Below are 14,517 nucleotides of genomic sequence, written 5' to 3' on the forward strand. Positions count from 1 at the left end.
TGTAATAAAGCTTATTTTCATTAACAGCTTGTATTACAATGTGGGTTCCTTCAATTCTTGGTGATATTTAAAAAAAAAAAAACAGCTCCTCAGTGAGAGGAGGGAGAGACCTGTCAAAGGGCATTTTCCCACTTGGTCCAGGAAGGTTTTGTGTGACAGGGTCAGTAGCACAACGGGCCAGGGACGGGATGTGTTGGGGAAGTCAGAAGGCAAGGATCGGGTGAAGCTGCACAGTGGATGCATTTTAACAACAGCAGGTGTAAGTGAGCGCCAGGAAGGAGAGCAAGAGAGGCCGTGTTACTTTTTCTAGTTGCGGTGCGCAGGCTTCTCACTGCGGTGGCTTCACTTGAGCACAGGCACTGGGGCGCAGTGGTTGCGGCTCCCGGGTGCTAGAGCACAGGCTCAGTAGTTGTGGCACGTGGGCTTAGTTGCTCCGTGGCATGTGGGATCTTCCCAGATCAGGGGTAGAAGCTGTGTCTCCAGCGTCAGCAGGCGGATTCTTCACCACTGAGCTACCAGGGAAGCCCTTGATTCTGCCCTTTCTGAGCTCACCTCCCTTAGGCCATTCTGTGTTTGGGATCTTATACTGTGAGCATTTTTTTTTTCCCCCCATATAATGCAGCTACTAAACTCCAGCTGGCTACTTACCCTGTTCTCAACAGATGGTAAGAACTATTTGTCCTGGTGCTGGGAAAAGTGGGTTGCCTGGGATGTCCTGAGAACCCATGGGAACCCCAGGAGTGTCTTCCAAAGGGACTGTGAGGTCATCCTTACTGTATTCCTTAGGCACTGATCCGCATGTAATCAGGGTTTACTGTGGTGAGAGGTAAGACTAACAGGAGGGATGTGGTCAGTTTTACAGGTATGAGGCCAGGCCCCAGCCATGACTACTCTAAAGGCCAGTAGGTGGATATTAGGGAGCTGGCTTGTCTGCATCTCCTTCATGGACATAAGAAATTCACAAAAATTTAAGAAGACAGAAATTAAACTGCCTGTCCCTCTCGTCTGAAGCTCCCCCGTTTCCCGTCCACTGTTACAGTCTCTCATGTACCATTCCAGATGCTTCTCTTGGCTACCTTCTAAAAGGAGGTTGGAGATCAGAAGGGCCCTGCACATTGTGGCCAGAGGTCCAGAGCCTTGCATGGAGCTGAGCTTCCAAACCAGGCCACTGCCAGGTGAGAAGAGTGTTACCTGGTTTCCTTACAAGTCATTTTACTGGGATGCGTGCAGTCTGGCTTCCCTCATAGCTCAGTTGGTAAAGAATCTGCCTGCAATGCAGGAGATCCAGGTTTGATTCCTGGGTCGGGAAGATGCTCGGGAGAAGGAAATGGTAACTCCCTCCAGTATTCTGGCCTGGAGAATCCCATGGATAGAGGAGCCTGGCAGGCTACAGTCCATGGGGTCCCATGAGTTGGACGTGACTTAGCGACTACACCACCACCACCATGCCGTCTGGTCTTAAGTGAAGAAACGAGGCAGGCCCTTTGTCTTGACAGTGGCCTTCTCACCTCATGGTTTTTGTTTCCTTCCTAGTTTTTGGCATAAACTCCGGATGGGTTCTAATAAACCAAGCTAATAACCACACCTAACTCTCCTCCCTTCCCCACCAACAATCTGTAAGGTCAAATCTGGCTTGAGGGATGGTATCAAGCAAATTCACAAACCACGTTTCTGAAACCTCATCTCTCATAAACCTACTACTTGTAGACCCACATACAGGGAGTGACGTGTGTATTTCCTCACCAGAGTGGCCACTTGTCAACAGTTTATTAAGCTAATGGGGTAAATGGGCAGGTGGAGTACCAACTTGTAAACCTTCCACCATCTTGTTTTCTTTTATTCTCTTAACCTGACATGAAGCTAACGGACATCCACGTGCCAATGATCAGTGATGTCCCAGAGGATGACAAGGAGGCACTAGAAATGCTATTGTTTGACTCAATTCTATCATTTTTCCATAAAAAGTCTGTTACTGTTTTTTTTTTCTTTCAAAAATACTTTCACTTCTCACTTTTGATAATAAAATATGATACAGTCACACAAATGTATAGCTTAAAAAGGGACATGCTTCTACTTACCGCCCTGGTCAAGAAAGAGGACTCTGCAGCTGCCCGGGAGGCCCTCCAAGCCTCCCATCACCATAACCTTTCCTCCCCCACAAAAGCACCCCTGTTCCTTCTCCAGTAATGACTTCCTTGTGTTTCTTTATAGTTTTATTCTCAGAGTCTATATCTCTATTCGTGACAGTCTGTCTGCTGCTTAGAGACTTGGCTGTCTCTGGGGCCCGGCACACACACTCTCCTCTGAAAGCCGCCACCCTGGAGGCCAGTCAGCAGGTTCTTTCAGTCAGAACCTGCAGTCCTCTCTGGGCACTTTTACTGGATTCCCATTGTTCTTTCAAGAGTTTCTTTTTCTCGAGGGTTTCCTTTGCTCTTTTTTTTCTTTCTTGCTTTCTCTTCTCTGCCTCGCGTTTTTCTCTGCAAACGAGACTGTTTTCGCCATTGTAGAAGACGTCCACTTTCTCTTGCAGGATTCTCCGAGCTAGCTTTCTGTTTTGGTCAACGGATCTGGTCTGGTGGCACTGTAAGAGATGATATTTCATAATGTGAAAGCTGGTGTGTCCTGGGCAGGACCTTGGGAATCATTAGACAACCTCATCCCTTTACAGAGGGGTCAGGCCCGCAGGGGCAAAGCCACTTGTCAGGAGTCCCAGCGGGTCAGCAGCAGGATGAAGGCCAAGCCCCCTCCTGCCTCTGCCCAGCCCGTGCCCAGTCCCACACCCCAGCTGTTACATGGCATTCACTGTGACTATGCCAATATTTGGAGTGTTGTTTTGTTTAGAAGTAACAATAGCTTTCAAAGAAAGTCCCCAGATAATTTTGGAAATGTCAACCAGTATGTCTAAGCAAGCCCTCTTGTGTGCCCTGTTTATAAACTTCTGTTTGAAGGAGGAAAATAGCCTTTTGGCATTAGTGGTAAAGAACCTGTCTGCTAATGTAGGAGATGTAAAAGATGTGGGTTCAATGCCTGAGTTGGGAAGATCCCCTGGAGAAGGGAATGGTAACCCACTCCACTATTCTTGGCTGGAGAATCCCATGGACAGAGGAGCCTGGTGGGCTACAGTCCATAGGGTTGCAGAGTTGGACACCACTGTAGTGACTTAGCATGCACGCATGCGCTATTAGGGTGAAAAGATAACATTTCGAGCAACTTTGGAGTGAGCTACGTGAAACAGGTTAAACAAATTTAACTATGTCAGGTTTCAGAGTTTTATTTGTTGCTCATGAATAACAGTTTTTTTGAGGAGGAAATGAAAAATGATTGAGATTTTAACTAATATGCTCAGAAATATGGCAGCAAAGAACAGCTGTCAGGACCAGACTCTGGGTTTGGTCTGAGTTGACTCTGGCAGCTGGAGGAACCTCTCTGGGCCTCAGGCTCCACCTTATGAGCGTGGGCTTATAAAGATAAAGAGTTAACGTGAACGTGAAGCTACTCAGAACAGGGCCAGCTGGCAACATGCTCACGTGATACGTAAGTACTTGCTAACTGTAACACTGGTGTAGGAAAACCTGCCAATCCTCTCTCCACTGTGCCTCGAGGGCACAGTGCTGCTTTCAGGGCCCTGGGGCTACGGGACAGACCAGTGGCCAGTGAGGCCACTACCAAACCAGGAAACAGGAGAAAGCAGTAAACCCTTTCTTAGAGTGCAGCATGTGTTGACGGCTGGCGATGTTCAGATCAGTGGTTGGATTTTTGCATTCAGGAGGGTCTGCTGGCCTGTTCGGCTGAGGGTTGACATCAGTTTGCCTCGTTATCTCATTCAGTCCTTCTCCAGAAGGGCAAGTGTCGCTGACATTTACCAAAGGGGGGACGGAGAGACATGGAGGGTGCAGCCATCTGAGTCATCAGGCAGGTGGCTAAGGGCTGAGCCTGCTGGCAGACAGCCTGGGCCTGCAGGCTGCTTGGGGGCCCGGAGCCCATGTCAGGGCCACAGAGAGCCCTCTGCAGCCCAGTGGCTTGACAAGAACTGTGGGGCCTGCCAAGTTCAAGGACGGCAGCAGTAAGAGTGCAGCTGCACAGGATCCTGGGAGGGGGCTCCTGGGGCCGGGCCGGGCCTGAGACCCACAGTCCCCCTACTGCTGGGGGCCACAGCTGTCACTCAGGAGAAATCAGGGGATCCTGAGACCACCTTCCTCTACCTTGACGACGATGCCCGAGGGCACGTGTCTCAGCACCACGCAGTTGCTTGTTTTGTTGGTTGCCTGGCCCCCTGGACCGTGGCCTTTCACGAACTGCTCTTCAAGGTCATGCTCGTTCAGGGAGAGCAGCGTGGGGCAGTCCTTCTTGCCGGCCGCCTGCACTGGAGTGGCCATCGTTCCTGGGGACAGGAGTGGCAGCTTCTCGCAGAGCCGGAGTCCCCAGGGCACCAGGCACACTCTGGTCAGTGGGGCAGGAAAATGGAACAGACCCAAGGTACTCATGGCGAGGGGGTCTCAGGACCTGAATCAGACAGAGAGAAGGAGAGCCCTTCAGCCTGGTCTGCTCTCAAGATTAGATGAGTAATTCTTCAGGTTCTAAGATCACCTCTTATGCACCAGTTCAAAGGATCACCACCCATCTGGCAGGCAGGGGATTTAGGAAATCCGTGCAGACAGGACACCCGGCCACACACACATACACCTCTCCCCAGCCCTGCATTGTCTATAGTGTTCTCAGTACAGCAGTACATGCCCTGCCAGCTGGTAAATATTTTCTTGTAAACGGACCAAAAATATCTTCAAAGCACCCAGAGGTGCCGTTTTCTCAGGAAGGAGAGGCAGCGAGTGTGAAATTCAAAAGCACGGGGCTGTAATTTGATGAGGAAATACTCCATAGGACACCAAGCAAGACTCAGAATCTGAGTCAAGTGACATGATTTAAGTGTGTGAGAATCTCTGAAATCAAAATGAAAAGATGACAGTATGTGATGGTCTGTTTTAGAGCTGGGCTTAAACAGTCTGATGCAGTAACTATCACTATCAATCAATGTCCTGATTGTTGTTTTTTAATGTTTCCAGTTTCATGGATTTGAATAGGAACATCTGTTCCCTCAGAAGCACTGCCAATCAAAGGATCCAACCAGCACTCATCTTTAGTGCTACCAAATCTACTGTTTTATTAAGGTGCTTGTTAGGTTCAAAGTAAAAGGCAAGGGCGAGGGAGGGACATGAGGTCAGAGAGAGCAAGATGTGGTCTTCACGGAGCTCACAGAATTTCTCCCAGTCAGAGAAGGTGTTCAAGAAGAACACGAGAGCTGCTGAACGGGAGGTTTCAATAACTACTCAAGACTAGCATACAGCTGAAGTGTCTTCGTTGACAAATGAATAGAGAATAACAGCCATGACAATGTGGTGAGTCCCACAAGCCTCTGCTGTTTTTCGAAGGAAGGCAGAAGATCTGAAAGGCATTGTCAATTTTCAGAGGCCTACATACTCTCCGTGAACAGGGCAGGGGTGTGTGTCACAACCTTGGCCCATTTTCTCATCTGAAAAATGCAGGAGAATAAGCTCTCTTCATTGGGGCTGCCCCGGAGGCTCAGTGGTAAAGAATCTGCTTGCAAGGCAGGAGCCACAGGTTCTATCCCTGGGTAGGGACGATCCCCTGGAGGAGGGCATGACAACCCACTCCAGTATTCTTGCCTGGAGAATCCCATGGACAGAGGAGCCTGGTGGGCTACGGTCCATAGGGTTGCAGGGTCCAACATGACTGAAGCAACTTGGCATGCATGCAAGCCCTCTCCATGCAACCCACACAGGTTGAGTGAAATCAGAGAAAACAGTAGTATTCTGGAAAGGGCTTTGTTGATAATCCTGAAGGTATGAGACTGGTTTTTAGCAAAATCACCCAGGTGGATTTGGGGAAGTACAAATGTGCCCCTCACTTAAATACTTCTTGATTGAGGATTCTGTAGACACTGAAAAGAGATGTAGAGTTGTTTTTTAAAATCGTAGTTGCTTTATGTATTCCTCTAACAACTGCTTCTTGTGAGGCTCTAGACAGCTTCTTTCACCACTTGAAACCTTGTACATTCCAGCTCATGGCAACTGGTCTCTAGCACAGGTAGGAACTGGAGTTTACCTAAACTAACTTCTTCAGCCGAAAGTACTTAACGTCCACCAAGTTATTTTTCACTAGGTTTCTCTTGGCTCATTTACCTTTCACCCACCAGAAGTTCTGATGGCTGACGTCCACTGGGCCCCACATGATCTCTAGGTGACCTTATGGCAGAAACATGCTAGTATGCGTGGCTTCCTTGCAAATATGTGCATTTTCTGAAATCTAAGTGCCTGTCTTAGTTATCAGTACAGATGACATGGGTTGTTTCCAGAATGAATACAGTATTCTTCATCTCTATGGAAAATAAATGAAATGAAATGTACTTTTCAGTCTTTAGGCCAGTGCTAGTTTTCAATCTTGTAACTGACACTATGGTGTAAACCAATGGTCCACAACCTTTTTTGGCAGACAGTTGTCTTCATGGAAGACAATTATTCTATGGACCACAGGGGTGGGGAATGGTTTCAGGATGGTTCAAGTGCATTACATTTATCGTGCACTTTATTTCTATTATTACATCAGCTCCACCTCAGATCATCAGGCCTTAGCTTCTGGAGGTAGGGGCGTGCAGGTGTGCTCAGTCGTTTGTCATGTTTGACTCTTTGCGACCCTAAAGGCTGTAGTGGGCCAGGCTCCTTCGTCCATGTGATTCTCAGGCAAGAATACTGGAGTGGGTTGCCATGCCCTCCTCCAGGGGATCTTCCCAACCCAGGGATCTCCTGTGGCTCCTGCAATGCAGGCGGATTCTTTACTGCTGAGCCCCTGGGAAGCCCCTGGGAGGTTGGGAACCTCTGGTCTAAGCTCGTATCTTCTTTGTGAAAAGTACAACGTTCCGTCAGTCCCAGTGGGTGATAATTAAGGCAGTGTTGGTTCATAAGATGCTCCGTGGCTACCAGGGGAGGTATTCTGAAACAAGAGTATGCCAGTGAAAGTGGTGCTTTAAAAATGGGTTCTGTTTATTGTGTGAAATATGTCAGAAGCATCCTCAGGAAAAAATGAATGACAAAGCCTTTCTCTGCCATCTCTACAACAAAGAATCCACTCCCCTATAAATGAATGAGTGAGACCAAGTTGATGTCCACAATTTCCTTCCCCTTATTTCTGCTTTCAGTCTACAGAACAGAATTCCTTTGTGTATTAGTGTCTGGTCCCTGGATTCGGTTCATGGAACAGGAGCCCAGTGCCTCTCCTGGGGCTGCCCTTTCATTAGGCAATCTGACCAGGCAGGATGGCGGTAGAATATAGTGTGGCCACAAAGAAAAGGAAAGAGGTCTGAGACAGGGCGAAACTCCCAGACAAAGGGTGGAGAGGAGGAGAGCACTTTTATCAGCTGCTTTGTCGCCAGCCCGATGTGCTTCAAGTCTACCTTTCTGTCCTAGTTCAGAGCTGACACACACAGGACGGTCTCCCACCGGACTGGAGTTCACGAAGGTCCCCAGTGTTCAGTTACTGGCTGCTTTGTCTAACGGCTAATTCCAGCGGCCAATCAGATGATTCCAAATACTTTGAGTATCTCCTGGAGCTCTGGCTGGACTCCAAAAATGGCTAAAAATGACAAACACACCCGTGGCTCCACTTCCCCCAAGCTCAGAGAAGAATACAGATTGGATTTCAGTTTTTGTGATACCCACAGAGCAACCCAAAGTCTTTGGGGAACAATAAAAGCAGCTCAAATTAGAGCTCATCGTGACATTTAAAAAAAAAGAGAAATGGTAACAAGCAGTGTAAGGGGAAACCGGCAGTCGAAACAGCAAGCCAGGATTCCTTCCTGTTGGTGTGAGCCTCAGGCCTGGGTGGGGTCTCCACCCTGACTCCCCTCCGCTCTGCTTTTCCTTGGAGGGCAGCTTCTGCGCTAGACAGCTGACTGCAATTTAGGTTAAAGCCGCGCTCTCTCACTTGGTCAAGCTGGAGATAAGAGGGCGGATGCCTTTACAACAGGGAACATTAATTTGCTCCATGAATATTTTCAGCATCTACTATATGCCTCAATGAGTCTGAGACTGCAGCATAAAACAGAAATGGAGACGTCTGTAAGTAAGGTATGTGCCAGAGCCTAACATGGACAAGACGCCAGAGAGCAGTGGTTCTCAGACTTCACTGTGCCCCCAAGTCACCCGGAAGGCTGGTTACCAGGACTTCAAAGCTGCATCCTATTATGTGCCTTTGTTCCTGATAGGAGCCAGCAGAGTCCCTCCTCTGGCTTACACGATCAGCCCAAACCAAGACAGACACCTAGCTCAGGGGTGGCATGCTCTGCTCTGGAATGTGGCCTGTGACTGGGGCACACACAGATTTTAAACAAGGGGCAGCGAGGTGAGGCTTGTTTCACCAGTGGCTCAAAAGCTCTGGAGAGTGGTAAGGGGAGGCTACTGCCTGTGCGTCTTAGACACAGAGAGGGTATTGAATCTGGAAGCCTCAGGATTAACTCTGGACCCACCTTCTGGATGCCATTTGCCTACCATTCACTGATGATGTTTTAGAAAGGTACAGTACTAGTTTCTCTTAGACACAACTTCTTAGTGTATCAACCTTGAGGGAATCATCCAACCTAAGCAAAGGAACAGGTATGGAGATTCACTGAAATGGGGTGCTTTAGCAAAGATGGGGCTTCTCAGGTAGCTCAGTGGTAAAGTATCGGCATGCCAAACAGGAGATGCAAGTTCAATCCCTGGGTCAGGAAGATCCCTGGGTCAGGAAGATCCTCTGGAGAAGAAAATGGCAACTGACTCCAGTATTCTTGCCATGGAGAATCTCATGAACAGAGGAGCCTGGAGGGCTACAGTCCATGGGGTTGCAAAGAGTCGGACACGACTGAGCGACTAAACGACAACAATAATAGGAAAGGTGATAGTTAACGTTTTCATGGCTCTAACCTTCATGCACAGACAAATCCCTTAGGGATCCTGTTAAACAGGATGCAGCTCATTAGGTCTGGGGTGGGGCTTGAGACCCTGCCTTTCTAACCAGCTCTCAGGTAAGGTGGCTGCTGCCTGCAGTCCTGGCTCTTAGGATTATATGACTGCTGGGTAAGAGTCTTAGGATCGTGTTGACAATGATGGACGTGGAGAAGGTGGAAAGGGAAGGAACAGGCAAGAGAGGAAAGACATTTGGAGAAAAGAATGAAATGAATGTCAAGCTGAGCAAAAAGAGCAGGTGAAATGGTCACGAGGGGATTGAGAAACTGGGTCATCTGAAAAAAAGAACACCAAAAATGTTGCTTCTATTGCATTAATGTTCTAGAACAGCAATGTCTAATAGAAATACAGTGCAAGCCACGTGTGAAATTCCAAATTTTCTAAGCCACACTAAAAAGAGTAAATAGCAACTGATGAAGTAAATTTCAATATACTTTACTTAATCCAATACATCCCAAATATACTTAGGTCAACATGTGATCACTATAAAAATTATTGAGATTTCCTTTTTATATGAGGTCTGCACAATCTGAGGTGTGCCCACGCTTATAGCACATGTCGGTCTGGACTAGCCATGAGTGCTCCTGGCTACTGTAATGGCTAAGGGAGTTCTGGAGTCTTGCAATCAGAGTGTGGTCCACAGAGCAGCAGCACACCGAGAGCTTGTTGGGTGTGAAGAATCTCAGGTCCTACCCCAGGCCTTCTACATGAGAACCTGCATTTTCATAAGATCCTCAAGTGATTCAGCAGCACATTCAAGTTTGAGAAGCAAAGGACACAGGAATTAGCAAGTTCTTCCAGCTGCTTTTCAGAGCTTGTTGTCTTTTATGTTGATATTATTTCAGAAGTTGAGGCCAGAATGCAGCAGGGCTGTTTACCTGCTTAGTCATGGTCTTGTTTCCCCTTCCTGAAGGAGATAAACTAGATTTCAAAAACAATGATCTTATTGATGGTGAAGGACCCAATTCAGTGAGCTTTTAAAAAGACAAAATGGCCAGCTGATGGCACCAGAAGCTAAGAGAGGATTTTCTGAGAAATGCTTAATAATAATCATCTATATTTTGAAAGTGTGTTTGGGGGACTTCCCTGGTGGTCGTGGTTAAGAATCCACCTTGCAATGCAGGAGACATGGGCTCGATCCCTGGTCTGGGAACTAAGATCCCACCTGCATGAAGCAACTAAGCCTGCGCCACAACTAGAGGGTCTGTGTGATGCAGAAAAAGATTCTGTATGACTCAAGGAAGATCCTGTGTGCTGAAACTAAGATAAGACCTGACGCTGCCAATACATAAGTAAATACATTTGAAAAAACCCATAAAAGTGTGTTTTGGTGTTCCCTGCCGAATGGGAGTAAAGAGAAAGCACCCTTTCTTTCCCTTTCACATCCAGCTCAAGCTTTTGTTCTGGTTACCTGAAATCCTCATGAAGAAGTGAAGTGAAAGTCGCTCAGTCATGTCCAACTCTTTGCAACCCAATCGATTGGAGCATGGGATTCTCCAGGCAAGAATACTAGAGTGGGTTGCCATGCCCTTCTCCAGGGGATCTTCCCCACCCAGGGATCAAACCCAGGTCTCCAGCATCACAGGCAGATTCTTTACAGTTTGAGCTACCCGGGAAACCCAAATCCTCATGAGGGCTAGAGCACATCCCCAAACAGAACCCCAGGGAACTGTGGCTCAGGCTTGACACAGACCCTTGTCATTTCCTAGGCTAGGGGTTCTCCACTGAAGAGAAAGCACCGTCCAGCCACAGTAAGTGTTGCCAGAGAACTATTTCTCAAAAAAAAAAAAAGGCACAATGGACTGAGCAGGAAAATATAACAGAGCTGTCAAAAGGACAGAGCTGACAGAGGACAAGAGAATAAGGAGTCCACTCCCGAGTTTGGTTTAGTTCAACAGGCTTACTGCCGCCCAGTCCAAGAGACAACTAATAAAGCAGATAAGGAGAAAAGCTTTCAATTCATACAATACCAGCAGCCCGTGTAGTGTTTTTTTTAAACAGAAAACAAATCCACAATTACACTTGTCCTATTTGGGTGCATCACTGTGATTTTCTTCTATTTATGGCACCTAACAGGAACTCTGTTATTTATCAACTATGCTATTAAAATAAGACAGACACATAAAAAAGCAGCAATGATTACACTCCACACTTTTCTCTAAAAGTCGCAAAGACTCTATTAATGATGCATTGTATTTGTTTAGGATGTCTGTTTTCAAACCACATTCAAATACATTATTGTATTTCATACAAATAAAAGACAAGATGCATACTATGTGGAATAGTTCAGGAAGACTTATTTTGGAAGAACATTCCATTTTCTTAAACTAAATTTGTCCTTCCCACCCCTTGTTTCTTAACCTTTTATAACATCTCCAGATTTGTTCTTCCCCCAGCTCCTTAAAGAATATGAGCTCATTTTCAATTTTCTCTTGACCCTTTCTCTCGATTTTTTGTCCCTGACAGGCCATACTGCTCTATAGTCAGTATGACCTGAGTCAGTGTCTCAATGCCATGATTTACTCACCGTGCAGCTCTGGCCATGTTTCCAAATCTGTAAAATGGAGGTTATACCACCTAGGAAGAGAAAAAAAAAAATTTGCACAGGTCGCTACAGATTTAAAGCACTTAGTGGTGCTCCAAAGCACACAAAGCTCAGCAACCTCTGGCTGACAAAACACAAGCCCAGTCTGCAAACGGATTATTTCATGGACTTATGTTTTAAAAGCTCAGAGAAAAGATATCTAGAACATGACCTGCAAACTATTTTACTTGGTATGGTCCAATTTAAGAAATACTTGGGGACCATGCGATCACCAAAGACTCGCTGTTTGATGAGGTCATAATTGTGGTCTATGAAATCAAGTGCCAGAGAGGTAATTATGATGCTGAGAATATAGCTTGACTTCCCAGCTGGTTTCAAATTGAAAGATAAAAACTACCTTCATCAAAGCAAGTCCTGCTTTAAACATACAGATCTTTAGGAATTATCTGATATAGTAAGAAAAATTATGAGGGGTAGGAAAGGTAAAAAAAAAATGTACACCTGATATTAAATACAACATATTTAAATGTATACCTCATCATTCATTTTCATGTTCCATTCATTTTCATAGTCCAATTTAGTTTTAGAGTTCCTCATTTTTCCTGTGGGGGCCAGCCCACCCCCAACCCCCATCAATGACAAGCTGTTTGGATGTAAGAATTACTGACACCAAGTTAACACCCTGGTTAACAGACATTAAATGTCTCAAGCCGCTAATAGCCAGTATTACTGAATAGCCTAATCTTATCCGAATCAAGGAGCTCCACTCAAAATTGTCATTTGAAGCCTTCATGGCAAAAGAGGAATACTTCAGCAATGCATGCTCAGTCGCTCCGTTGTGTCTGACTCTTTGTGACCCCATGGACTGTAGCCCACCACGCTTCTCTGTCCATGGGATTATCCCAGCAAGAATACTGGAGTGGGTTGCCATTTCCTCTTCCAGGGGATCTTCCCAACCCAAGGATTGAACCCACATTTCCTGGGGCTCCTGCATAGGCAGGTGGATTCTTTACCACTATGCTACCTGGGAAGCCCCACTTGAGCAATATGATGTTATAATAAAGTCATATGGTAATCACACTCTTATAAAGCCATAAAATATTATGTATAAGCTTGCACATAAGTAATGCAAAATCTCCAGTATGAGAAGAGGGAGGTTAAATTAGATGAATAGTTACTGGGCTTCTCTGGTGTCTCAGATGGTAAAGAATCCGCCTGCGATGCAGGAGACCTGGGTTCTGTTCCTGGGTTGGGAAGATCCCCTGGAGGAGGGCATGGCAACCCACTCCAGGATTCTTACCTGGAGAATCCCCACGGACAGAGGAGCCTGGCGGGCTACAGTCTATGGGATCGAAAAGAGTGGGACACGACTGAGTCACTAAGCACAGCACACACAGCACATACTTGTATTTCTAAAGCCTTCTCTTCCCTAGTTATTTTCATAAAGCTGCTTTTTAGTCCAATCAGTCAAAAGCAATTTCCACTCTGAATTTGTAAAAATTTAGACCCCTTCAAAGAGCTTAAATTAAGAAATAAGGTGTACCTTTACCAAAATATTTCATATCAGTTAGTTAACAAGATAACTTGATTAATCAGAATACTAGCTCCTGAACATGTTGGCTTATTAATTAGTAACAGATTAATAGGTTCTTTGAAAGTTACCTAAAATCACACTGCCAAAAAAACAAACGCACTGAAACTAAACAAAATCCATCTGATTCTGTATCGAAAAGCCATGCTCTCCTGCCTAGTGCATGATTAGGAACTAATACCCAGTACTCCCGATGTTGGGGTTAACATTTTTCTTGAAGGAAACACACCTCCCTTTGCCTGGAGCTGTCCCAGGAATCCACTCTCCCATTCTTGTGTGAGTGCAAGATTCTACAGTATCTCAATTATAGATTTTTAACCAACTGAAATTAGTGGTAAAACTGCTTTTTGGTTTTTTTTTTGATGGACTTGAAATAGACATTGAAAATATAGACATTGAAAATAGAGCCCTGTGCTTAAAAGTAATTTGATTTAGTGTAAGTATTAAACACAGCACTGATTGGTGGATTAACACAATTGGGAGGAGGATTTGATTTATTTACGTTTGAGATCTTCCATACACGGATAAGATTTTGGAGAGAATGAATTTTTACTGTTGAGACAAAATTGTTAGGTGTTTTTACAAGGCTCTGATCAGATGAAACGCCTCTTGGCACACTTGTTATTCCAAAGGCAAATAACATCTGCTCCTGGCTTCTGCATCCTGCATCCTTCTGCCTGCATCCTGGCTTCTCAGGCACACCTAAGGACAGGGCTAGCGATGTGCCTTTACTGGGGGTTCAGGACACGTAGAGGTAAATCTAAGAGCTGGAAGTAAAGTACTTTCGTCTGAAAAACGCAGACTGAACAGTGCGTATGAGATGGGCTGGTGGGCCCACGGGAAGGGACGTGGGTTCTCTGTGGTCCTTCGAAAGGCTTGACAGGAGCAAAACCCTCACAATGCCTAAAACAGGCCCAGCTGCATGATCACAGCTACCCAAGGCTCTGCCGAACAAGTAAATGAGCATCAATCCATTTGCCCTCCGGCTTCGGTGGAACTGTTTTCTCCATAACGGTGGGCTCTCGTCCTCGCCTGCCCCCCCAAGTCCGTTAAGAGCCCAGTGCTGACCCCCCACCAGCCTAAAGTAAATCAGATCCAGGGACAATTTAGTTCAGGTGTCGGGGCCGGCTTCATCTCACCGCCAGTGGGGCCTCCAGGTCAATGGGCGGCGCGACTCAGGGTCGCAAAACAGGGAAATTCAGGGATTCCAGCTCCCAGTCCTCTCTCCAGAGCCCCTGATGATCGTGGGCAACGATGTGGATGCCGAGCTTCTCCACAGACGCTTACCTGACCTCAGGAATGGCCTTCCGCCCCCAAAGTTCTGGAGGAACCGTAATCACCTCAGGAGCGGGATCTCTAACTCGCTT

At 46.4% G+C, this 14,517-nt stretch overlaps 1 protein-coding gene across 1 annotated transcript; it reads right to left on the minus strand.

The window, feature by feature from the left end:
* Window positions 1-2,018: 2,018 nt before the first annotated feature.
* MTRFR (mitochondrial translation release factor in rescue) lies at window positions 2,019-14,517 on the minus strand. The gene is made up of 4 exons (XM_068990208.1): window positions 14,438-14,517; window positions 11,542-11,591; window positions 4,203-4,503; window positions 2,019-2,581 (listed from the first exon to the last, which is right to left on the minus strand). The coding sequence occupies exons 3-4, from the start codon at window positions 4,482-4,484 to the stop codon at window positions 2,330-2,332; spliced, it is 534 nt and encodes a 177-aa protein (XP_068846309.1). The 5' UTR covers window positions 4,485-4,503; window positions 11,542-11,591; window positions 14,438-14,517; the 3' UTR covers window positions 2,019-2,329.

Source organism: Capricornis sumatraensis, chromosome 17, assembly GCF_032405125.1.
Source record: "Capricornis sumatraensis isolate serow.1 chromosome 17, serow.2, whole genome shotgun sequence".
Lineage (NCBI taxonomy): Eukaryota > Metazoa > Chordata > Mammalia > Artiodactyla > Bovidae > Capricornis > Capricornis sumatraensis.